General features: G+C 42.5%; 1 protein-coding gene across 3 annotated transcripts in view; it reads left to right on the forward strand.

The window, feature by feature from the left end:
- Positions 1 to 25,912, forward strand: part of stxbp5a (syntaxin binding protein 5a (tomosyn)) — a 74,612-nt gene that overhangs the window by 44,435 nt on the left and 4,265 nt on the right. Inside the window, exons 13-31 of one of the 3 annotated variants that reach the window (XM_008313297.2) lie at positions 3,144 to 3,207; positions 3,533 to 3,616; positions 8,228 to 8,351; positions 9,621 to 9,699; positions 10,638 to 10,792; positions 12,156 to 12,228; positions 12,797 to 12,944; positions 14,727 to 14,794; positions 15,503 to 15,543; positions 15,803 to 16,023; positions 18,779 to 18,957; positions 19,306 to 19,431; positions 19,602 to 19,753; positions 21,146 to 21,208; positions 21,596 to 21,649; positions 23,368 to 23,418; positions 24,643 to 24,924; positions 25,078 to 25,447; positions 25,747 to 25,912. In XM_008313297.2, coding sequence (XP_008311519.1) covers positions 3,144 to 3,207; positions 3,533 to 3,616; positions 8,228 to 8,351; positions 9,621 to 9,699; positions 10,638 to 10,792; positions 12,156 to 12,228; positions 12,797 to 12,944; positions 14,727 to 14,794; positions 15,503 to 15,543; positions 15,803 to 16,023; positions 18,779 to 18,957; positions 19,306 to 19,431; positions 19,602 to 19,753; positions 21,146 to 21,208; positions 21,596 to 21,649; positions 23,368 to 23,418; positions 24,643 to 24,924; positions 25,078 to 25,447; positions 25,747 to 25,912 — 2,500 coding nt within the window. The remainder of the gene's footprint in view (positions 1 to 3,143; positions 3,208 to 3,532; positions 3,617 to 8,227; positions 8,352 to 9,620; positions 9,700 to 10,637; positions 10,793 to 12,155; positions 12,229 to 12,796; positions 12,945 to 14,726; positions 14,795 to 15,502; positions 15,544 to 15,802; positions 16,024 to 18,778; positions 18,958 to 19,305; positions 19,432 to 19,601; positions 19,754 to 21,145; positions 21,209 to 21,595; positions 21,650 to 23,367; positions 23,419 to 24,642; positions 24,925 to 25,077; positions 25,448 to 25,746) is intronic. The other 2 variants (XM_017033687.2, XM_017033690.2) reach the window with 2 other exon arrangements.

Here is a 25,912-nt window from a genome sequence, read left to right on the forward strand (position 1 = left end):
CGTCCAGTACTGCGAGTACACTGTGTCTGAGTTTTGTCTGAGTTTTTTGACAGCAAATATATGAAAAAAAATCAATGGTACACAAAGTGAAGATGCATCGTCACTCACAAACTCCTGTCTGCTGCACCTCTGCTGTAAACATTGTAATGAAGTTAAGACTTGCTGTGCACTGGGTTCATCTCCCCTCAGGCCCTGCTATTTGGAGCTGAGCTGCAGTAGCTGAGCCACAGGCCTCGGTCCTGTCCGAGTGCTGTGTGTGTGTTTGTCTGACTCATGCTCCCGTACCCAACCTTCTGTGGTTGAAAGAAAAACACAAAACACAAAACTAACTTCACGGCACCAATCTTAAACCAGCAGCGACTGCCGACATCAAGGACTGTGCAGAGCACGACCACAGGTTTCCTCACAGATTCCGCATAATTTGCTTGGCGTGTTAGTAGTGCTGTGTACATGCAGGAATACTAATGTGTTTTTTTGCTCCAAGGATGCACGTGTGCTTTTGCGAGTTTGCGAGCTTGATGTGATTCGGCCTGATGTTCCCCCGTGTCCCAGGGAGCCGCGGAGAAGTGGGACGGGAGAAGTAAAATGTTAACAGCCCGCTCTGACACATAGTTAGCGTGAATTCGTTAGCCCGTGGCCTCTCCTGTCCTGACCTCTTCCATTTTCTCCTGCTCCTCCACTCAGGACCCAGGAGCTATTTAAAATAGTCGTTTGAATATTTCATGTTTTTCTGTGTGTTCCTGCAGACTGTGGTTTGAGGCATGTATGGGATGAGCTCTGATGTTGCTGCAGCGTCTACAGATCTGCTCAAAAATAAAGTAGACTTGTTTACTGTAGTGATGTAAGATTTTGGTCAGTAACCTAAGGTTGTGGAACTGAGGATTCAAATATATATTATTTCTACATCAAAGATTTGCACATTTTTACTGAAGAACAAACTTTGCTTCTCTCCTTCTGTCCCAAGTCCACCCTTTGCTGAAAGCTATTTTTACCTGCAAAATGGTACAAATAACAAACTAGCTTCAGGCTCCCAGTCACTGGGATGAGAGACATGATGCACCATACAGCACCTGGAAAATCTCCAGGATTTTCAAGGCATGTTTCTGTGGTGACACAGTCATGATGCTACACTCTGTGTTCCCTCATGCAGTGTCACCTATCGTCACACCAGATGTTCAGGGCTTCACTGTGTGTCTGCAGTCAGAAACATTAACTGTATCTGAGTGCACTCATCCACTCTGTGAGACATACAGTGGTTCTGAGCAGAACATTTGGTCTTTGGTATGAGTTTGAATCACAGTCGTAAAATAAATGTATTTACGGAATTACCAAAACTCTGTTCATTTCTGTGCAGTTCTATGACAGCTGAACTGAAGCATCCCAGTGGAGTGGCTGTCAGCAGCAGCAGTGTCATGTTTGGCCACGGTTTAACTGTACGGGGTACAGTGTACTCTGTGTATAGTACTGTACCGTATATATATATTTGACAGAAAGCCCTGAACTGCACAGCAACCCCTCCAAAAAAGACTGTGCAGAGAAAACCTATACGTACAAACATAAATCCAAAATGTTTCTGTCTCTTCAGCCTGAAGCTTTTCTCTCTGTGTTATTAACACACAAGCAGGGGATGTGTGTGTGTGTGTGTGTGTGTGTGTGTGTGTGGTTGCAGTAATGTGTTAAGGTCATTAAGCCAGCCGTCTTGTGTGTTTTCACGTCTGTGGTTCTGTGAAGGAAGGGTAACAGTTCAAGGTCAGCGGTCGAGCACCACCGAGCGTCCGCACCACACGCAAGACCGACGTGTGTTCGTGCACACGCACGTTTATTGTTGCAGACTGAGCAGGATTTTTTGGAAGCCTCTGCTCTCTGCCCATCCTGCCTCTGTTGCCATGGTGATGCCTTTATCTCCTAAAACCCTAAATGTACATTTGTGGTCTCAGTGAATATGTTCGAGTCAGATTTATTTACCGAAAAACAGCGGGTTTTAACAAAGCAGATTGGTTACGGAGTCTCAGCGGGAACACGGAGAACAATGCTCCTAAATTTCTGGCGGAACAGAAAGTAAATCCATGTGGGACAGGAGAGCGGGGCTTTCTCTGGATTGGGTCGCATTGTTGTTATTGAACAAGGAGGTAATTGTTATGTGGGAATGTTTACAAATGAGCCGGGTGATAAATGTTGGGTAGTGTTGCCTCTGTGTGTGTGTGTGTGTGTGTGTGTGTGTGTTCTACCATAGACAACATTTGGCAGAGAGACAGGTAGTTTAGATTTAATGGATCAACATCCAGCTGCAGCAGAGGCGCTAACAGGCTACATCTAAATAAACTGTACTACTGCTGAAAAAAAGTACAATACTTACAATTTGTTGCTGCTTAATTCATGTCTACAACAGTATTTAGAAAGTTGCTGCTTAAGAATTTGTGTTTTTGTCAAAAAAAATAATTGGTCCATACTATTTTCCGTGTCATATTATATGATGTTATATATGTATTAAGGGATGTTTTCCCACTCTCCTGGTAATGGTGTTTGTTCTCCACATTAACAGCCTGTCCTGTCCTCCACTGACTGCAAAATAAATAAAACTCCTCCGCCTGACTTAGACACGGTCCAAGAGAAGACTTTTTCCCTGGTCGCTCTTTGACATTACTTACATTTGGTTGCAGCTCCTGGCTCTCGTCAGGCGTACGCGCTCGTCCTGTCGCCATCGTGATTTGGCCTCTGAGAAGTCTCTCCTCTGTGGGCTGCGACCTTCTCTGCCATCCTTCATTCCAAATCATGTGATTAAGGAAGGGGCAGCTTAGGTGGAGCGGCCGACTTCTGACATAAGGCTGTCTGCAGGGTGTAGCAGGGACGGGAGGAGGAGGAGATGACTGAGCAACCGAGCGTTCTGTGATGTCTTCATTGCTGACATGCAAATGGACACACACACACACACACAGACACATACACACACTGCTATTGGGGATTGCCTGGCCTGACGGAGCCGTCCATCACCGTCCTCAGTGAGCTTATACAAAGAGCATTTGAGTTTAGAACTTCCTCAGGTCTTAAAATCCTCTCTCTACCACAATGTGATGTGAGTCAACCGTGAGTTTTGGTAAAAAAAAAATAAAATAAAAATATTTTTTTCCCTCTGTCTCATCCAGGTCCTCTAAGGCTCACCCTGGACCAGTTGTTCATATAAGTGACAACCCCATAGACGAGGGGAAGGTGAGCGAGAACTCTCATTCCTGTCCATTTATTGAAAAGAGTAAAATGATTAACTTTAGTCACAAAGGTGTGCTTAGATTTAATTGCGACACAAAAGCTGTTATCATGTGTGTTGTCTCTGAAAGGAACCCCTTTAGAATCACTTAAGAATCTCTCAGATGTTTTTTTCCAAACCAGAGGGGAATAGGTGTCTGCTTACACGGGTGGATTCTACTTCCTTTCATGCTGTGTTTGAATGTCAGATGTATTAGGTCTCAGCTGACTCCCGGCTGTCATCTCTGCCACCTAGCCCACTGACTGACTACCTGTCGCTCTTCCTCTCCAGCTCATAATTGGATTTGAGTCTGGGATCGTGGTCCTGTGGGATCTGAAATCAAAGAAGGCAGACTATCGCTACACTTACGACGAGGTAGGCAAATCTCCCGTATTTCCTTTCTTCTCCAAACGCTTTCAATCATTCGCTCCGCTTCTGATCTACAGCACAGATCTCCCTTTGAATACGGAGGACGAGAATTAAATCACGTATGCACGGAGCTGTGCAGAAGGTGCAATGTAAGGATTATATTCCTGGGACAAAGTCATGGTTGAGGAGTCGGCTGCGGCTGAAATATCAGATCACACATGGTAAACCTATGTAAATACGTCCACAGCCGACGCCCTCAGCTGTTAGTTGTATTTTAAAAAATTGCGATGATACTAAGAGGCTGGTTTCACCTCCCGTAGGGCGAGAGGGTGACGGGTCTTCCTCCATTGGAATTAGCAGCTTCTAATGTGTCATATCATAAAACAAAACAGATGAAACTCAGCTCATCAAAGCGTTCCCTTAACGTCGGCGGCGTGTTTAGACAGCCGATATTATGAGATGAGTCACTTCACAGGATGAAACCGTAAAAATCACAGTAATCTGTGTACCAGCGTCTGCAACAAAGAACAATGTGTGAAATGCATCTTTTTAACAGTGTGATTTATGAGCTGGTGTCATTTTCAGCTCTCAGAAGAGAGATGGAAAAAAAAAGAGATTCAACATGAATAGAAAGGGGAACTGTATTGAATGAGCTGCACCTGTTTAAGGCAGTGAGTCATGTGGCTTCAGAAAACCAATTATGTGTCTTAATAAGAGAGAGACAAAAGGTCCACGTAATACAAAGCAACACAGAGTACTTCAGAGTCGTTCAGATTTCCTTTCATAGTATTGTATCATATCGTATTGTTTTGTATGATGTTTTACCTTATCATATTTCAAAAATCTGTGACAATTACAGAAGCACAGATGCCAGTCATAAATTCTTAAAATGCATATTATTTATGGACAGCTTAGTTAAAGTTGTTCATGTTACATTGCTACAGAAGCACAGATGCCAGTTATAAATTCTTAATATGCATATTATTTAGTTAAAGTTGTTCATGTTACATTGCACTTGTAATAATAATTTGAGAAAGATAAGTGCTGAAAAGCAGGGTCTGCTCTTATATTTGTTTTCTTGATCTGTCCTCACTCTGGTGGTGTGTTAGGGATCATTACATATTACATATTTTAAAAAAGCAAAAAAAAAAAAAAAATCTCTGAAATTCCTCTTCAAACAGTAGCTTCGATGTGAGTGAACTTAATTTTGAGGTTATAAATCAAAGGCAGCCGTCTTCGGTCGCTCTGTTCTTTAATTCAAACACATTTTGCCCAGAAGCTTCCTACGAACTATCAAGGTTTCTGACGTAAACCAACACAGAGGCTTATCCCGCTCTCCTTCTGAGCAACAGACTTTGCCGGCAGCAGACTTTCAATCAGACTCTGGAATAAAAGGATCTAAATCCATGTTACACTGTTGAGAAAAGTCGGGATTTCAAAGCCGTTCAGAAATAGTCAAACTTTCTCAGAGAATTTCAGCAGGTGGACTTCAGATGTGGGATATAAATAGCACCTGGAATGTGAGAGACCAGGTTCTGGGTCTGGGAGTTTATTGTCTGTTATTAGTTTGTGATGCAGTGGTAGAGCTTTAGAGTGAGTTCAGGGCCAAAGATCATCCATCACCCTGACCCTGCTCCACTCTGCTCCACTCTGTGTCTGCAGACACACTTTTAGTTTGGATCGGATAAGATGCTGGGTTTCAGATTCAGACTCAGGCTGCCACTGATCGTTATTGATGTGGTTGTTTTAAGTCCATATACTAGGATTTAGTTTCATTTAATTGAAAAATGCCAATTCATTAGACTCTGTGCTTGTGAAACGTACGGTGACGTGTCCATCAGGACAAAGACTCAACGTTGAATGAAACAGTTTATTTCAAACATCAAATGTCTGCAGTCGTTCATTTTCATTTTCTAACAGTAAATATTACACAGAATATTTATTCACACACTTTAATAGTTTAGAAATTTTGAAATGATTCAACGGTTGTTCATCAATCACTACATAATACACCAAAAATAATTGGTCTGTATTGTTTGACAATGGATGATGTGTTTTTGTTTTCCCACCAGAACAACAAAAATGTTTTTTAGAAATCTCTTTAGAAACTCCTTTCCCATAAAGCTCCTGTTTTTTTTTTTTTTTTTATGCTCCTTGTTTTTTTGTTTTTTTTTTACTTTGTTCATTTGTATGATGTTTTTGTATTTGAACTGCGTTATCACTGCTGTGAGACAGTGTGTAGGAGTGTTGGTGTGAAGAAACAAATATAGAGATGAGTTGCCTTTACATCTCAAGGTGACTCAATGCTGCCGAAAACGAAGTTGTTTTTTTTTTGTTTGTATTTGCATGTTTACCCCGTACTCAATAATGAGAGACGAAAACACAAGTGGACCTGGTCGTCCCCGATGAGCAGCCCGTGAAATCCGACCCTAATGTTATAAATCATGGAATGAGTCACTTTAATTGGTATCATGTGATATGATGAGTCTGATGTGTTTTAATTACCCTACTCAATTCTCAATTAGCCACTCTGCATTGTTCACCCCTGGGACTGTCACAGTAAACAATTATGCAGATAGATTTTTCCAGGAGTCAATCTGTCCTTGACGAGACGTCGCCGCCGCGTGACACCGAGCTGCCGCGAATAACCGTAGTGAAGGATTGAACTTTCTTTTTTAGAAAATGCATGTAGATTCAGATCATCGTCTATGGATCAAAGGTTCAAATGTTGACATAATAATCAGTATTTTGTGATTCTGGAAAACTAAAAAAGTGTTTTTTAATATCCATTCTGTAAGGGGATAAGTGTATAGTTATATATACAATGGTAAAAATGATTACCTGACCTTGCTTGAAAAAATACAGTTCACTGTGTTCTTGGTTCCATTAGTTCCAAAAAAGACTCTAAAGTTGTTCCTCATCATGATTTCAATCATTTTCAGAAAAGTAAATTAAAGAGGAAATGAGGAGAAACACCGACTGAAACCAGACCCAGGAACGAAGGCACCGTAGATTTTCAGAACCTCATCCATGTTTGATGTGTGTGCCCTTTTATGGGAGTACGAGGGAATGACTCATTAGGTGTGTAATGAGACTGTATCCGGCGTGATGTCGGCCTCGTCAGGATAACAGTGACCTGGAGGATATATCACAGAGGGAAACAGGGTAATAAGGGACGGGAAAACCTGCCCAAACATACAGAACGAATTTGATAAAGGAATTTTATTCCAAATGTACTCCAGGATCTGTGAGACCGGGGCCAAGAAACACTGCGCAAAAATGGCATATCAGCAGTCGGCAGATGGGGTTCATTAGCCTCGAAACATACAATTAGGATGAAATCTACTCTTGGACTGAAGCGATGAGATCCGTTGGTTTGAGCCAAACCCTGCTGTAGCTTGAGCTGATGCCTTAGCGTTGCTGCTAAAAAGCTAAATGTTTTCGTATATCATGTGAGCCTGACACGTGGAGAGGCCGTTATGATTAACGAGGCACTGAAGGCGAATTTGATAAACGCAATAAATAGAAGTGCAATTAGGATAAATTGACTGTGTGTGTTGACGCCGGCGTCGGCCGCATGCTATCGTTCATTGGATTGGAGAGGTGCGAGACATGAAACAACATTTGGGAGACGAGTTGTCTCTCACAGAGCTAGCAGCTAATTAACCAATTAACAGTTAGTGCTGCGTGATGTCGGTGCTCACTCAGATAAACTCAGAAGAGAAAACATTTCCAATCAAAATGGATTTTATATAATTTTTAGAACATCCTATTACAGAATATTTTTATACCGAGTGAAAATATTTTCCTCCCAGAAGTTTGAGATGGTGTTGAGTAACTGATGCTGCAGGTGTTGAAGACCCCAACCCACCCCCCAGGGTGATTATAATTTGTGTCACATGTCTGGTTTAAAGACACCGCTCCAGTGCTGTGAGCGTCAGACAACTTTGCAGAATAGCATCGTATTTACTTAATGTCAAGATGTTTGTCTGGTTTAATTTTGAAAGGGCATCGACAGGGAGGGCTGCCCTTTACTGACAGACCTGGGTCCCGTGCGCGTCTGTGTTTTCACTGATTGCCACGTCTGTAGATAAATGTTTGGGTGATGGAGGAGATGCGAGGACACAGAGGACACCGGCTCTCGCCTGACGTTCCAAGTTTTTCCCTTTTCATTTAGCAGATGCAGTCTGTGAAAGGGTTTCTTCTTCCCGTATTTATCTTCAGCTTCACTGGTGTTTGTGGTCCTGTCAGGACAGAAAACTGTGGTTTTTATTTAACTCAAATGTTTTGTCTTTAATGGTTTGAAATTAGTTTTAAAATAAAGAAAAATAGTCGAGAGCCAAAAGTAAGGAACAAAAAATTAGACTCAATAATTAGCAGAAAGATATTGAAAAATATATTTAAAATATGTACAAATTTATATCATGATTATTTTTTTGACATATTCGTTCCACCATCTGTTGAACACTCAGTGTCAACTCGTGGCCGGCGTTTTAACACACATATGAACACTGCGGCCCATATGGCTGCCGTGATACAACCAACCTGCAGCATCAGTTGATGTTTCCTCCCGGTGAACCGCTGACTACCCCCTGCTTTCTTCCTGCTGTTTCCTAGGCGATCCACTCAGTTGCCTGGCATCACGAGGGCAAGCAGTTCATCTGCAGTCACTCAGACGGAACTCTGACCATATGGAACATCAGAGGCCAGGGCAAGCCCATCCAGACAATCACCCCGCATGGTAAGAAGGTGGACTCGCACCAACACACACACACTTCCAAGAAAATGTTTGCAAATGACCTCAGACATTGTTATGGCCTAATTCAGGCATGGGCAAACTAAGGGCCGGGGGCCGGATACGGTCCGTTTAGCTTTTTAATCAGGCCCGCCAAACTTTTCTTAAATTATATAATTTATTGATATTATCATTATACTTTTCTCTGCAATACCCACTTTTCCCCAAAAGATGGCGCTCGTGACCATGCCTGGCTAGTTGGTAATTTCAGTGGGAAAATATTTTTTTTATTCAGTTACACCTGAAAAAGGTCACTCCTACCTACAGTAATAGCAGGAATCTGAATGCACTCTCTTCTTGCAATTACTTCTGTTATTAAGTCAGTGTTATCACAGTGTCCCTCTGTGGGTCACATGACCCTCTCTTTACTCAGCGGCCAGCCCTCAGTGTGCCAGCGTTCTCGTCTCCGTCATCATTTTCTCATTTCAGTCAGATGATTACTGTCAGCGCAGTTTGCTCGCCACGGTGTCTGCGCACACACACTTACGCACCAGTGACGCCACTGTGTTTATTTTACTGCAAAAGCGAGTCTGCTCCTGTGAAGATGCGTTTGAATCCGCAGCCTCCGACCGACAGAACAGACGCACACTCAGCCGCTCGGCTCAGCTTCATGGAAAACCTTCAAGAAGTAGATTTCAGGTGTAAACGCGAGCGCTGGACAAAGGAAAGAGGAACAAACAGAACAAATGACGAAGTCATTTCTCAACCTGGTTCTTTGTTTAGGGATTTCACCACAGGCATTTTAATTAGTTGTTTCTCCCACTGCTGCTCGCATAATTACTTTGGTATTTAATGGGCAATTATGCAAATTCCTTTGACAGCTTTAAGTAAGGCCTGTGTATAAGTCCCTGTCTGTGCGGTTGTCCTTTAGAAATCTGTTATTTAGATGTAGTTATTTAAAGTTTCTTTTATTATTATTCAGACCTGCCCTTCATAACCTGCCTCGAGACCCGATTTGAATTTTCCCCAAAAGCTGTTTTTATAGCGAAACATTTCAGCAGCCCATTATTTCTGTTTAGCGTTGACGTCTGAATAGACGGATGTTGTATATAATGAGTGTCAAATCCTCTCTGTGTACGTCCGCCGCCGTCGCTGCTGCTGCGTCTTTGTTTTCTCGTCTGCTTCTGTGAGTTAAATTGCATAAACGGGAGACGGAGAGGAGAGAGTAAACTGGCACGACTTAAATAACTTTTTGTTTGTTTGTGCTCCTTTTAGGAAAACAGCCCAAGGATGGGAAGAAGCCGGAGCCGTGTAAACCCATTCTCAAAGTAGAGTACAAGACCACCAGGAATGGGTGGGTTCTCTGGTTCTGTCTTCACTCACTGACACTGACACGTTGTATCCAGACATTGCTCTGAAGACGAGGGTATTATTAGGCTGTGGAAGATGTGACAGACGGGTATTTGTCTTAGACAGCCCCCCACTCCATGAAGCCGTCCCACATCAGTCATGTAGAACCAACAACAGGCTCTGTTCTCTCCACACCGTTATTTGCAGTGTAAATGATAACACACCCTTCCTCTTTTGGCTGCTCACTTCTGGGGTCACTGCAACACGTCATCCACTGCCTCCTACAGTGGAACACCAACCTTCCATATTCCCCTCTTCATCAGTCTTTGCCCTGATCTTCTGTTCACAGCTCCATCACCAACGTCCTTTGGCTAATACAGTGGTCCTTCATTATTTTTCTGTCATACCCCCCCTTGAGGACAGAAATGTTTTTACAACCCATTATTCTATTATTTATCTTTAGTATATGTCCAAACCATTTTAACTTTGCGTTACACGGCTGATTATCTTTAGTACATGTAGTATAACCATTTTAACTTTGCGTTACACGGCTGACCAGTTCTTTTTAGTTTATTAGTTCAAGTCTATTTCTATTTATCAAAGACTTTCATGAGGATTTTTTTGTGCCCTCCATGAGATATTTTTAAAAAATGTTTGCAATCTTGTTTTGTAATTTATTTGTGAACCAGCCTGATTTATTATTATAAAAAAAATGTTTTTGTGAACCAGCCTGATTTATTATTATGTCATTTGGAAACTAAATACTCAGTTCAATAAGTTCAAAGAAAAACGCGCTGCTTCTTTTGACTTTAATAAAAAATGTTAATGCTAGAAGGTAATTTGTTGATTTAATGGAGGATTAGAAATGCTCTCTGATCTGTGAAGTCGACCTATGGAATGCCTTGTTATTGTTTCACTTGCTTCCTTCTGTGTGGATTCCAGGGATCCGTTCATAATCCTGTCTGGCGGTCTGTCCTACGACACGGTGGGCCGGCGGCCTTGTCTAACGGTGATGCACGGAAAGAGTACAGCTGTACTGGAGATGGATTATCCCATCGTAGATTTCCTCACGCTTTGCGAGACACCGTACCCTAACGGTAAGTAATCACACTCACATATGCAAACACAAATACACACACAAGTTTCTGGTTTTTAATTATGTCAGATTGGTTTCTCTCCGTGTTTGCGCGCCTCTGTAATAAATATGAAATTTCCCCAGGGAAAGGATCCGATTTCGCTTTTGTTTATCCCCCACGTTTAATATCACATTTTCATTTGGCGGTTTTGTACACACACACACACACACACACACACACACACACACACACACACACACACACACACACACACACACACACACACACACACACACACACACACACACACACACACACACACACACACACACACACACACACACACACACACACACACACACACACACACACACACACACACACACACACACACACACACACACAAGCTTTTCATCTAAATTAAATATTATAATATTATTATAATATTTTCCTGTATTGCTCAGTCGAAAGCTGAACCGAGTCACAGCGAAGGCAACACTACAGAGTCCTGCGCCTCGGTAATCCACTGTGCCACATTACGTGGCACATACAGAAAGGATAAGCTGGTTATGTAAGACTTGCGACTCTGATTCCACTGGCCACCAGCTGTAGTGTCAGTGCCCGATTAATTTATCTGGTGACGGACATTACTGAGGCTTTGGATTACACAATCCACATCTGTGTGATTAAGCCGGTGTGGGTGTGTAATCCCTGTGAATCCATGGCTACAGGTGACGCTACATCCTCAGCATAACGCTGCGCAACACACACTGGTTAAAACACACCACTGTTTACTGCACAGAAGTATGACTCCTGTTACTGACATCACAGTCAACCATGCAAAATATTCTATATTTACTTAAAAAAACTCTTTGAACTGAAGTCTGCAGGTATTTTTCTTTTTTTCAGTTAACACTAACTGCTGCGTCAGATTGACTTTTACAAGTAATAAACTCATAGATAAGACATTTTTGCATCATATATAGAGTTATATTTTTAATGTGTTTTCAAGAGTATTCCAAGTTTCAGAATGGACTCTTTTGTCAGGACTTGTTTGTGTGATAGATCACATGACACAAAAATGAGCTCTTACCTAACATACACTAGCTACTGTCTTAACCAGCAGTCAGGATTTACCTGTGCACTCAACACCAAATTAGTCACAGCGCCCCCTGTATGGGATAGAGAGATTTTTTCACAGTAGAGGTCAGAGTATTGAGGATACAGTAAAAGTTTATCCATCGAGAACAGTCACTGACAGAGGCCTTTGTCTGTGTCTGTACTGTGCGGAGAGATTTTATTTTGTATACTTCAAGATTTATGCTAGTGGTATAACAATGTACAGTCACTGACAGAGGCCTTTGTCTGTGTCTGTACTGTGCAGATTTTCAGGAACCTTACGCTGTGGTGGTGCTCCTGGAGAAGGATTTAGTGGTGATTGACCTTGCACAAAATGGGTGAGTGAGTCCTACTAAAACAAAATGGATAAAACTCTTAATCATTCAAATGCATGCCTGTGCTGTAGCCACTTAATTAACAATGAAATACACAATATTTAAAGATACTTATAGGTGATCAACACGTATTCAATTCAATTAGTAATGTAAGTAAATCAGTTCATTGTTAAAGACTCATATCCATGATAAAATGATCTCAAATATATTAAGAAAAATCTAATTCTAAAATGGACTGTATGTGATCCATACAGAAAGTTTCACATTAATTAAACTCATAAGTTTACTGCAAAAAAAAGTTGCAGTAAAGCTTAAAGTTCAGTCAAGTTTTCTTCCCTGAAGGGAAAGCCATTTAAATGTACTTTAAACAGGAAGTCCTCGACCAAATGACTCATTCTGGGGTCATGATTTCCCTGCAGGTTGATTTTGGAAACACTTGACTTTTAATCTGCTCAGATTTTCTCTCTCATTCCGACCGAAAAATATTCAAGGGACTGCAGCACGATTAATGGACAGAATGACAGACGCGTTTGACCTTTGACCTTTTGTTGGTGTCGTCTCTCCGCAACAGTTACCCCATATTTGAAAACCCCTATCCTCTAACTATCCACGAGTCTCCTGTGACCTGCTGCGAGTACTTTGCCGACTGCCCCGTGGACCTCATACCTGCACTTTACTCTGTGGGCTCTCGACAAAAGCGACAGGGATACAGCAAAAAGGTGAGAAAACCCGGCGGCACAAAGGTCTCTTTGTAGCAACAAACTGCTGAGAAAGTCTGAAAAGCAAACATTTTGCCTGCGGTTGCATAAAAGATGTGGTGATTCTGCATTAGTTATAGAAAAAAAAAAGTCTTTGAGAGAAAACAACCTTTTTTTTAATCATTTCCATGATGATGATAAAATGACTACACAGTGGATTTAGAGCTCTATATGATAGTTTATATGTGACCTCAAATGACCTTTAATTACAGATACGCTCGCTCTGTGAGGTCACTGCACACATGCAACAGGAAGTGGCGATTATTTCTACAGTCTAATTGCAGAGCTGTGTTGAGTGATTTCCGTGGAGTTTTATATTGACACACTCAGCCTCTCTGTACGTTCGTCGGGGCTGACGCAGCAGGAACGCAGCTGCTGAGGCAACGTTACGGCTCTAAAGGAATTGTACGTTGTGCAGTCACTTCATAAATCACGGCCGTATTAGGAAGTCTGTGTACGGTGATCTGAGATACTACAGGACAGACGCTGCAGAGGCATGATGGGATTTTATTCCCTTTTCCCTCTTTTTTTTAAAGGGTATTTTTGCCGTAACACTAACCTGTCCATAGTTTTACTTCTATGATCCAACTGGAGCGTGCTTTAAAAATGCATACTTTTTTATGGCGTTGTGAAGTTAAAATACTGATCATTAAAGATGATTGGTGTTCAATCTGGGTATGCCCTAGAAAATGATGAGCCTTTGTAGCATATGTACGTTGAAGGTGATAGTTTGAACATGTTTAGAGGTGAAGAAGATATCCATTTTTGGTAGTTTGTCTTGTTCCAGCTGTCTGTGTGTAGGTATAAGCCTGAGCGAGACTACTTTACTGTTGACATTTAGTTGCAGGCTGGAGGTGGGTGGGATTTGGGACAGCCCTGTTTTTGAAACCATTTGTGATAAGAGTGCAGTGAAGTGTTGATGTTTAAACAAATCTTTTTACAAATTCTTTTTCCTCCCTCCCAGTAAAGCGTTTGATAATGAAAGAGTGATTTTCTTTCATGTTCTTCTCAGGTTTGGTTAGTTTTGATTGATTTTCTTTTTAACTCTTTGTAAATTCAAAGTTTGTGTTCCCAGGACGTAAATGTGTGTAAATGTTTTTATTGGCCACTAGGTTTCAGGGGTTTGTGTCTCTGTGACTTTGTCTCTCAAGGACAGAAAGACAAATTCTTTGTATAAACATTCAGAGCTGTGTAGGGACTCAAACCCAACACTCCACCAGTGTTCACTAGTGTCACATCACATCCTTCCTCCTCTCTCCTCTTTTTCTTCCTCTTTATCTCAGTCATTTTATTTTGCTTACAGCCATTATGTATATGCCCGTGTTGACTCCGCTCCCCGTCGCCTCGTTCTGTCTCCCTGCCGGAAATGTCAGCGTGTTCTGAGCCGTTCTGGCAGCGTGGCTGCTGCTTTTTCTCTCCTCGTTCAGCCGAGGCCTGTTGGAGCTGCAGGAGGGCATTCTCACTTAAAAATCACCATGAGTCATCCCGGTGACCTTTGTATGTCTGCGTGTTCAATGACAACCCCCCCCTAACCCCCTCCACCCTCATCTTCAACACCCCACCAACACACACACACACAGGCCCATATTACTGAATAATCTATGAACCCTGCCTGTGTTTTCCATCCACACCTCGGCAGTTTCATCATGTCGTCCATGTTTGGAAATCGATGTGTGTGTTGACACACACTCTCCATTGACGGAGCCTCCTCCGCTCTCTCATTTACTCTTACTGTTTTTCCAGGAATGGCCTATTAGTGGTGGAAACTGGGGTCAAGGCACACAGAGCTACTCAGAGATCATCACCACTGGGTAAGACCACACTGATTTCATTAGCATCATCATTAGCGTCTCGCCGCCACTGGCTTTTCTCATTTGCGTTTCCTCTGCACAGTCAGGTCAACGCAGACTTAAATGTCCTGCAAACATTTGTGTGTTTACTGAGCTTCATTTTGATGTTCATTATCTGGGTTTAGGATGTTTACAGGGGCAGATTAGAAGGTGTGTTAGCATCGCACACACACACACACACACACATACGCCCCTTCCTGACATAGTGACATAAAGGAATCAGCATGGAATTAAGAAGCTCTCCTTCAGCTGAGAGTTTTGTCTCCCACTCCTCTCAGCATCCGACGCCATCAGGAGTAAAAAAAAAACATTTTAAAAAATGACAACCAGAGACAGGCTGTCAGTCTTGTCAGCTGTTGTTTGGATTATTTAAAAAAAAAACATGATAATGGAATCACAATTAGTAAATTCTCATCATTCACATCCACGTCCTGACGTCTGAGCCCTCCATGTTTTTCAGTCTTTTTGAGTCCATGAAAAATGGCTTCAAATGATTCTCAGGAGATATTTTTATCATCTGAACTTTGAAAAAAAAAACCACAACAACAAAAAAGACACTTTCAACTTCACCCAGTGAAGCAGCAGGACAGACAGCAGGATGCAAATTGAAATTCATCTCATGTTTTCCCTTCTTTTCTTCTCCTTCTTTCTTCTTTTTTTAATTCCCAGACATGCTGATGGAACTGTGAAGTTCTGGGATGCCTCCGCAAGTGAGTCCTGTCGCTCAGAACCTTTGAAGTTTATGTGACTTTAGAAGTCGTTGGCTGGAAATGTACAGACGCCCGATAGATTTACAAAAAAAAACTTTAAGCCACTATTGAAATATAATAATAAATGGTCAGCGGTTCTTTAGGAAAGACCTTTTAAAGACGTTCAGTGAACTCTGTCACTTGATTGTAGGTTCAGACGTGTTCTGTTTGTCTAATAACTCCCACTCTCCTGTGGTTTTTGGTGTCTTTTTCATCCCAGTAATGCTCCAGGTGCTCTACAAGCTTAAAACTGCTAAGGTGTTTGACAGAAACCGGTCCAAGGAAGACAAGGGCAGCGCGGACGCGTCAGACGAAGACCCCTTCGCCATTCAGATCATGGCCTGGTGCCCCGAGAGCCGTATGCTCTGTGTGGCCGGAGTGTCGGCCAACGTCATCATCTACCGCTTCAGCAAGTTAGAAGTCACCACAGAGGTGCTGCAGGTGAGTCACACTGATATTAAACTGCTTTAAGAACCAACAAGGGATGGTTTTTAGTATTTCTCACCATCCAACATTTCTCTCTGGATGACAGACGGTCGTCTGCTGTAGTAGAGCAGTTTTTTTCATCAAGTTTCAGTCAAAACTCCTGAGGTTTTTTTCAGACCTTTTCCCTTTGCTGAGTCTCTTAAGCTCCTCCAGATTTGGCGGCCTTCTGGTGTGGACGCTGGTCTTTCGTTTACGGCACAGATTCTTCTCAGGGATTTGAGTCAGAGCTCGGTGCAGGCGAGTCACAAACAGTCTGGGGATGGTTGTTTTCCTCAAGTTTTGAGGGGGTTGTTATCGTACTGGAAGACGACAAAAATAACAGCGGCCCATTTTTGTCGCTGACCTTGTCATTTTCTTTTGTGATTTTTTTTAATAATTGTTTTTATTTTTCCTTCCACCCAGACATTATTCTTAATAGGAAGCACTGTAGCCTCTATTTATTATATATATATACATATATTTATTATATATAAAGAAGCACTGTAGCCTCTACTTATTTTACTGACCTAGGTGAGATTGATGCCCCCCACCCCCCCTCACATCAGACATTGGTGGATTAATTGTGGATCACAGCAACACATTGAAATACTATTAAATAAATGCTCTCTGTCACCGTATTATTATTAGAAACAATGAAATGTGATAGAATAAAAAAGAAAACAAAAGCTGCGGGGGTTTCAAATTAAAGTCATTACCAGTGACAACAATTTTTTTTTTTTAAGCCATGGTTTTATTTTCAAAACAACACAAGGATATTACATATATATATATATATATATATAATGGTTACAGTCTTACACACTCCATCATCAGTCTTGTATTTGTATGTTATTAGAAAATCAAGGTAACTATACAAGAAATTCAAATTCTTCGATGAATTTTAAAGTCAGATGTGTCATGCACAGTCGAGTCAAAGGCAGTATGGTTGCCATGGCGACAGACACTGCAGAGAATAAGCAAAGCTAAGCCGTTATGCTAATCCGACCTGACGGCGGTCAAAGCACTTATGGGACTGTAATGGAAGTTAATGTGCAGTGATGTTCAAAGGAATTCTGTGAGATAACGTGTGGTCTCTGCTGCTGGACGCCATCGCTGGGTTGTTGGAGTTCCAATGAAGAAGGAACTTTTATGGATCTGGCAACTTTGTCCCTGTTATGCAGTTGTTGTTGTTGTGTTGTTCCAGACTTCACTTGTCAATCAAAGTGCGGTCCGTGGGCAGTGCTGCGACGGCGTCTTTTCTCACAGGTCCGTTGATGGATTTTCGTGTTTATTAGCAGGTGTTCAGGCCCTTCTCAAACAGCCAAGGACGCTTGTTCTGCCAGGAATCCTGTGACCTGCGCGAACCAAACGTTTTCAGACTCTCAGCTCCTCACTTTTTCAACATGAACACCTCAACGTTGTGTTCTCTGCCAAACGGAAACCGTTTTTTTTCCCGTGGGCGACAGGACGCCACCGCTGATGGATGTGATCTGCCTTAATGTGCAGTGTCAGGTCAGGGCGGCTGTGCAGATGTGTCATTAGGACAAGGTCACACACCTTGCTGTAACTTTGCACAAATGAAGGTGATGGAGGAGAAGAGAGAGGAGCAGCAGAGAGAGCTTGAAGGAGGACGCTGATTGCTCTTCACTCCCACGTGTCGGAATGGGCTAATTAGACGGACAGAATTCCGAAGGTGTGTGTGTGTGTGTGTTTTAGTTTAGGTGATGTGTGCCAGTGTGAAGGTGGAGGTTGCAGAGAAGTGGCCCTAAGTAGGAGGAATGGAATAAATCAGTGGTGTAGGAACTCTTGTACTAATTATTCCTACACACACACACACGCCTGCAGAACAGCACGCAGAGAAAAATGGATGCTAGAAATTCATATTTGATTATTCCATTTTATTTTTTTATTTTTTTATTTTTTTATTTTATCAACATTATATATTTGTCATGTGACCATGTCTTTGACACAAACCTTGAACTGTAGTGAAGTTACCTGAAGTATGTTCAGTGTCTAACTTCTTTGTGCTGAACTGAAGTATGGTCAGTGTCTAACTTCTTTGTGCTGAACTGTGAAAAATTTAATTGAATTTTAATCAATAATTTTACTATATTTATATTTCCATTGTTATTGTTATTGAAAATTAACAATTTAATAATATATTAGGAAATTATCATTAATGATAACCGAATAATAATAATCTTGTTAAACATAATAATAAATGAGTACAAATAATAAAGATAAACCTGTTTTTTATGTATAAAGGTTGTTGGCAGGAACTGATGCTGAATGTGCATGACCCTCATCTTTATGAGCTGGTAATATATTGTTAAGGTGTTGCTCCACGATGCCATGATTCCGTGCAGACTGGATCTAATGAAAGTATCCAGTCAGACCACAGAGACTGACTTCAGGTCAGTTCTTGACGGTTTTTCATAAACAGCGACGACGGACAGAAAGTGTGTTGACTCGGTGATAAATGTGCTTGGTGTAAAGTCTTTAAATCAGAAACTTTGGAACATTACGAAGTAATTCCACGTTTAATTTCATGTTTTCAAAGCACAAAAGTCGTTCAACGTTTAATTTCATGTTTTCAAAGCACAACTTGGAAACTTTGTGGCGTTCTGCTCGATTGTGTGGATGTCAGAGTTTCTGTGTACATTTTATTTTGTGTCTTGTGGATGTTTCTGTGTACATTTTATTTTGTGTCTGTGTGTGTCGGTTCATTCAGCTACTAGAGGTGCGACTTCAGTACGAGCTGAATGACACAGAGTCTCCAGACGGAGGCGGAGGAGGTGAACAGACGTCGGCACTCACAACACCCGGAGCCTCGCCTCAGACGAGCGGCCCGCCTTCACATCCCTCCACCAGCAGCAACAACTCTGACGGCGGCAACATTCCCTGTCTGAAGTAAAAAAAAAAAAAACCATACACACACACACGCAGCAGCAGCAGCACTTACAGTACCTTTCATAAGAACTAGAAGTGCTTGCACCCACATACTCAAAACATAAGAGTTTCGCTTTTTGCCTTGAGCACCCTCGCACAGACTCAGCCAGCCCCTGAAGTGTTCACCGCCGCAGCCTTCCCATCATCCCCTTGTAGCTACTCACACCAAGCCCTCAGCACACAGCTGCTTTGGAACTGGAGCCAAATCGCTGTCAAGAAAGAGTTCTTTTCCTGTTTTTATCTTTTTTATCTTTTGACTTCTTACTGTACCTCATGTCTTGATGCTGAATTCTCCTCTCACTCCTCCAGGGTGCGCAGTACTCCTCTGAAGCAGTCTCCAGGTTACCAGGTAGATTTAGTCGTCCAGTTAGTGTGGGTGAGTGGAGAGCCCCCCCAACAGATCACAAGTCTGGCCCTCAATTCCTCCTATGGCCTGTGAGTACACAGTCAATGGATATTTGACATTTTGCTCCAGATTTTGGACTGAAGTTTGAGAAAGATTTTGATTTTCTAAACAAAAAAAACCATCACTCTCTTTCTGCCTTGTCATCTTCCCTCCTCCCCTCTCCTTCACGCCTACACCCGTCTACTTCACCTCATCTCAGAGTGGTGTTTGGCAACAGCAACGGCCTGGCGGTGGTGGACTACGTCCAGAAGACAGTAGTTCTAAACTTGGGAACGGTCGAGCTTTACGGCTCCAACGACCCCTACCAGAGGCAGCCGCGGTCGCCAAGGAAGACGAGGCAGCCTTCAGGAGGTAACGAAGGGAGTGAGAAGGAGAAAGTACAAGTATTTTATGTATTTATTTATTCCTTAAAATGATAGACAGATAAACGTATACATATATACAGTATAAAAAACAGAGAAGTTGAATGAACACAGCAGGGTATTTGATACCTGCCGTCTTTAGTCTACATGCTGATGTGTTCCTTGGTAAGAAAGGAGACCCCTGGCTGTTGTGTAGATATGGTCTTAAATTTCCGCAGACCCCTGGCTGTTGTGTAGATATGGTGTAAATTGGAACAGTGCTACAGAGAGATTGTTTGTGTATGAACTGGTGAACTACAGTTTCGGAGTAGACTTTCAGAGAAGTACTTTACAAGTGCAGTATTGTTTGAAGTACTATAACATGAAACGTATAACCTACTGTGTTACCAACACAAACATCAACTTGGACTCTGGGCTTCGACTTCGTGTGGTATGTTTCAGTGTGTGCACACTGCCACCATGAGTTCAAGGGTGGAAGTGCAGTCCAGTGTGAATGCTGGTTGCTCTGCCTGCGTTTGTGCCAGTGTTGACGACTGTATTTCAGATGTTAATGGCAGTTTATGCTCAACAACCGTGCGTGTGTCAACATGATGCACACACACACTGTCATAAGTTGTAGCTGGAGCTCATGTAAACACACACACACACACACACACATGCGTGGCAGATGCAGTGAGGGTTTGGAGAGGAGCGGTGTGGCACGCGCAGTATAACCTACTGTGTTACCAACACAAACATCAACGTGGACTCTGGGCTTCGACTTCGTGTGGTATGTTTCAGTGTGTGCACACTGCCACCATGAGTTCAAGGGTGGAAGTGCAGTCCAGTGTGAATGCTGGTTGCTCTGCCTGCGTTTGTGCCAGTGTTGACGACTGTATTTCAGATGTTAATGGCAGTTTATGCTCAACAACCGTGCGTGTGTCAACATGATGCACACACACACTGTCATAAGTTGTAGCTGGAGCTCATGTAAACACACACACACACACATGCGTGGCAGCTGCAGTGAGTGATTGGTGAGCAGTGGGCTGGCACCTGCCACAGCCTGCTGAGATAAGCAGTAATCAGACATCCAGCTGTGCTTCTCCACCAGCTGGGACTGTGCTGCGTGGCCCGCCCGGTGTTCCGCCTTTATAAGACGCTGTCACACTCTACCACAAGTGCACACATACACACACACATACACACAAACAAGCAAGAAGGAAGAGGAAGGAATCAAACTAAAAACTGGCAACAACAACAAAAAGGCATAAAGATAGAAATCATCTGATTGGCTCGTCGTCTGCAGCGGTGCTCATATTCCTGCAGAGTTAAATCCCAGTAGTTATTTATGTCATATGATTTGCATACAGTGTGTGAAATGTAACACTTTTTGTTGCAGGGTTGTGCGACATCAACGAGGGCTCGGCCACGTCGGAGGATCGCTGCAAGTCTCCTACTTCAGGTAAAATGTTTTTCAGCATTTTCTCCTCCAAAAATACACAAACCCAGGACAATGAACCGAAGAAGCAAATAAAAAATGCTTCAATCTAAGATTTCACTTTATTGTATTATTTACTGTAATATAATAGCAGAGCCCCAGAGGAACTACATACACAATAGCGCCACCTGTGTGGCAGCCTGTGAGTTGCGACGACTCACACATGGTGAATTTACCCACGGTGGTCAATGAATTTTTATCACTACATCCAGTCAGGAACATTAGTCCCATGTGGAGTAACGTTGACCCTCTGATGTGGAGCTCACTTTATTTAAGGCACTAGCTCTCACCATTGGTGACCGGCCTGACTGCACACTCACTGTACTTTACTTTCCCCCCTTACACCCAAAGTGTTGACGCCCAACAGCAACCTACACCAATTCTACAATGGAGGTGGTAGAGGAGGTAAGACTGGACACAGACTGTCATGACAGGGGGTCTAGGAGGGTCTACGTGCCTCCCCCGATACTGTACGCCCCCCCCACCACCATTTTATTTAATTTTATTTAATTTTACGTCTTTGTCCTTCGAGAAACTCTCTCTGTCGTCCAAGTCACAGTCCATGTCCTGTACCGGGGAAACATCGACCCGTGTCTGTCCTTCTTCTGTGACACTGTCCTTTTGTCCCCCACTGGGACACTCATGCATTGTCAGAGGACCCTGGGAGCAGAGTCGGGCCACGACCGCCTACAGACGTCCAATGCACTCTTTGTTAGCTGCCTTATCCTGTCCCCCTGACTGCATGCTACATGTATGTAGCACGGAGATAAAGTGTACGTGTGCCTGTGTTTGATATCTGTCCTGATGACTGTTCATGACGACACCACGGAGGGGGGAGCGACCCATCTGTCCCACTGTCTTCGTCCACTTCCTGTCTGTGTTGACAAACAATTAGTGTTTTTATTTGTTCTTCTAAATAACCTTTTTTCTTTAATATTTTTTAGTTTTAAGATGAGGGATTTAAGTTGTGAGGGTTTTACAAGGTTTTTTACCTTTTTTTTTTATTAGAGTATCAACTGAAAATCACACCATAACCTTATATAAACTGAATCCTCCTGACAGCCTCACATTCTCTGTGGAAGAACATGTTTTGGGACTTGAACTCATTCCCAGCCCAGTTTTAACCCTATCTGGTACGAGTGGAAATGTTTACGGACGATTAACCTGAGGTTTTAAATCATTTTTCATTTTTCATCGCAGTAATTGCACAGGGTGGCTGTGGATTTATTGCAATTAATCAGGATTAATGGTGATTTTAGTTAATGATATAATAATAATTGGCATTGATCATGCCTGTTTGTGCTCAACATGTGATTAGTTGTGATGAATAGAGTCAGCATTTTCATAGTCTATTGTTGTGATCAACTACGTTACCAAATGATGACCTTTGCAAAACATTCAAGTCAGTAAGCCTGGAAAACTAAAACTCTAATTTATTGCCCAACATTCAGTTTTAAACCACAAGGGGGCATAATTTGAAATATTGACTTTGTCATGGTTTCACACACACATTTGCATCTCTGGAGTGTTTCCCTCCTCAAGTGCTGGTGTTCACTAAACAGACCAACTTTGGAAGCTGCTCTGATACCTTCCACTTTGTGACATCAAAAAATACTTTCAAACTACTGAAGTACTACTAAAGTAGAACCTGATATTCTACCCTCAGTGCAGTAACTCCAGTAGGACCAAGCAGAATAATATTTGACCCTTTTTTTCCCACCTACTTCTCTTTCATTTCTCTTCAACACTTCCTGTCTCATCCTCTTGTTCTTGGTGCATGCTCCTGTGGCATGAGGCTCCTGTCTGGCTGTGCAGTTTTGACGTCCCTCACCGGTCCTCTTGTGCAGGACACGGTGCGAGCAGAGGTCACTACCTTTGTTTTGTCTGTCACTGCATGTCTCTGTGGAAAACAAACAGGTTCTTACGCAGTGTCTTCTTGTTCCCTGTGTGAAAGAATTCTCGGCTCTGGCAGCCAATGAAACGCCTCTGGGCCTCTTGTTCCACAACCTTTTTTTTTTTTGTCATTTTTAATTCAGCCCCGGTGCTAGTTTTCTAGCTTTGCATGGCATTTGTGTGTCGGCGCAGACGTGTCTTTGTAAAGAGGGATGTTCTCTTTTTTCCAGCAAAGATGTCACGGAAATTAAGCTTGCCTACTGAGCTAAAGCCAGACTTGGGTAAGCCTTGACTTTGTGTCTCCAAACAATTCCTTTTCTGCAGCACATTATTTTTTTTCGAACATTCCAACTGGACTCCCATCATATGTCATGACTTGTTTTGATCTGTTTTATTTATTTTTTACGGCCTCAACTTTGACAAGCTACTGTAATATTTGCATGCAACAGTGGTAGCACTGATCTGATCTCTTGGTTTTTGGAATACATTTGTTGACAAGTTCTACGCAGGACACATGCAGGTCCTTATGAGAGGTCAGTGGTGCTAAGCTAAACTCCAGCTACAAGCCATTTCACTGTTGAGCTTTTGTATCCTTTGCAGCTTTTCTTTCTCAGCTATGTTCTTGGCTTTCCTGTCTCTGTCTGATTGGTTCTTTCTAGAACTTCCCAACCTCATAAGAGGAGGACACCCCCCCTTTACCTTATGGGATACACAGCTTTATAGACAACACCATGAATGGAATGTAGTCAGGGGCCAAAACACCAGTTCTTTTATATTTACAGTAGCATTTATATTTACTGATGTATTTATTTGACGATACATTTGTGAAATGGTTATTGTTTACGTTTTTGTTTTTTTTTCTGTTTGTGTTGGATTAGGTTGTGTTTTGTTGGATTAGATTTAGGATTCTTAGACCACACTGTTTTGAAGGTTTTATTTTTCATGATTTTTAACCATTAACAAATATATGGCCTCCATCACTTTTACCAGGACCATCAATGATAAATATAGTTGTCAAGTCTGCTGCCAAATGTCTGGAATGTTTTACTGTGAACCAGGTGCGCTACTATGGTCAGGCTATTGTACTGTATCTCGAAAACATATATAAATATATACTTATATACATATATTTATATATTTAAATATATATTTACTCATGTAAACTTTATATATTGGTACTAATTAATTGCCTGAAGTTGTATGGCACAATATAATTCAATTCAATACATGGTCACTACTACAGACTACAGAGTTATATTTTGAGTTTACAGAGTTTTCTTGTTTTAACTGCCTATGGTCTGGCAGCACTCCCTTTGAGATCTGCTTTGAGATCGTGAGCCAACTATTGGGCACCGCTACCTGTAGATCGTGAGCCAACTATTGGGCACCGCTGGTGTAAACTGTCAAAAACATGGCCCCTGGTTTTTCATGATAATATTCGGTCCACGTTGGTGTGTCCGTCCAGTACTGTGCGGGTGCTTTACCTCTCTGTTTTCCTCTCACTGTCCTCCTGTCTGTATGCCCGCCGCGGGGTGCAAACCCATTAGACCACCGGGACAACTCCTTCAGCCGCTCCCGCTCCTCCAGCGTCACCAGCATCGACAAGGAAGCCCGGGAGGCCGTCAGCTCCTTCCACTTCTGCGAGACCTTCGCTCGAAAGGGGGACTGCGCTTTGACACACTGCCTGCACGTGGGTACGTCCCTAGGAACCGTGCTGGCTCTTGCTATTACGCTACCACCTGCTGGGGAGCAGCGGCAACTGCAGCCGGTTATCATGACTCCTACAGGTGGGTAATTGGATAATTAATTAATCAAACCTTTTTCAACCTGTTCTTTATAACTAGATTTCTACATTGTTCCTTTTATTTTCACAGTATTCTTAAAACAACAGCGTTTATGTTTATATTGTTGTCACTTTTTTTTTTCACTTTTGTCCGTAGGAATGCTGGTGCGACTGAAGGGCAGCATCTTACGGATGGCCGTCCTGGATTCCACAGGGTCACAGCTTCCCCCTGCCCACGAGCCGTGGTTTGAACCCAACGTCACAGCCGACGGCGAGGAGAGAGAGAAGGTCCGCAAGCGCCGGCCCGTCTCCGTGTCCCCGTCCACATCACAAGACCTCAGCGAGAGCCAGTACGCCGTGGTGTGCTCGGAAAAACAGGCCAAAGTCATCGCCCTGCCCTCACAAGTCTGCATCTATAAACACAGCATCACAGAAACCTCCTTCATCCTGCGGGCGGACGTGGTGCAGATGAGCCAGGGCGTGTGTCTGGCTTGTTTCTGTGCCAACGGCCACATCATGACCCTCAGGTGAGAGACCCGTCAGTGCACGTCAGGCCTCAGGCCAGATCGGCTGGTTATTAATAAAAATGTATCAATCAAAATCACACCCTGTAACCAGGTTTTAGTGTGTGACCTCTGGTTTGACCTTTGGTAGTGATGAGCCATACCAGAAATTTTAATTCAATATGATACTTTTTTTTATATATCAATATGTGATAACAATATTGAAACTTAAACTGAATTGTAGTGGAATGTTTTAATAAACACATTTTTAATCTTTTTTATATTCCATGCTGTGAGTGATTTGTCCGTGTTTCTGTGTCTAGTTTACCTGGACTCAGACCTCTTATGGATGTGAACTACCTGCCTCTGACCGACATGAGGATAGCCAGGACGTTTTGCTTCACAAACCTCGGTCAGGCCATGTACCTCTGCTCCCCCACGGAGATCCAGAGGATCACCTACAGCCAGGATACCTGTGAAAACCTACAA

This window comes from Cynoglossus semilaevis, chromosome 7 (assembly GCF_000523025.1).
Source record: "Cynoglossus semilaevis isolate Cse_v1.0 chromosome 7, Cse_v1.0, whole genome shotgun sequence".
In the NCBI taxonomy this organism is placed as follows: Eukaryota; Metazoa; Chordata; class Actinopteri; order Pleuronectiformes; family Cynoglossidae; genus Cynoglossus; species Cynoglossus semilaevis.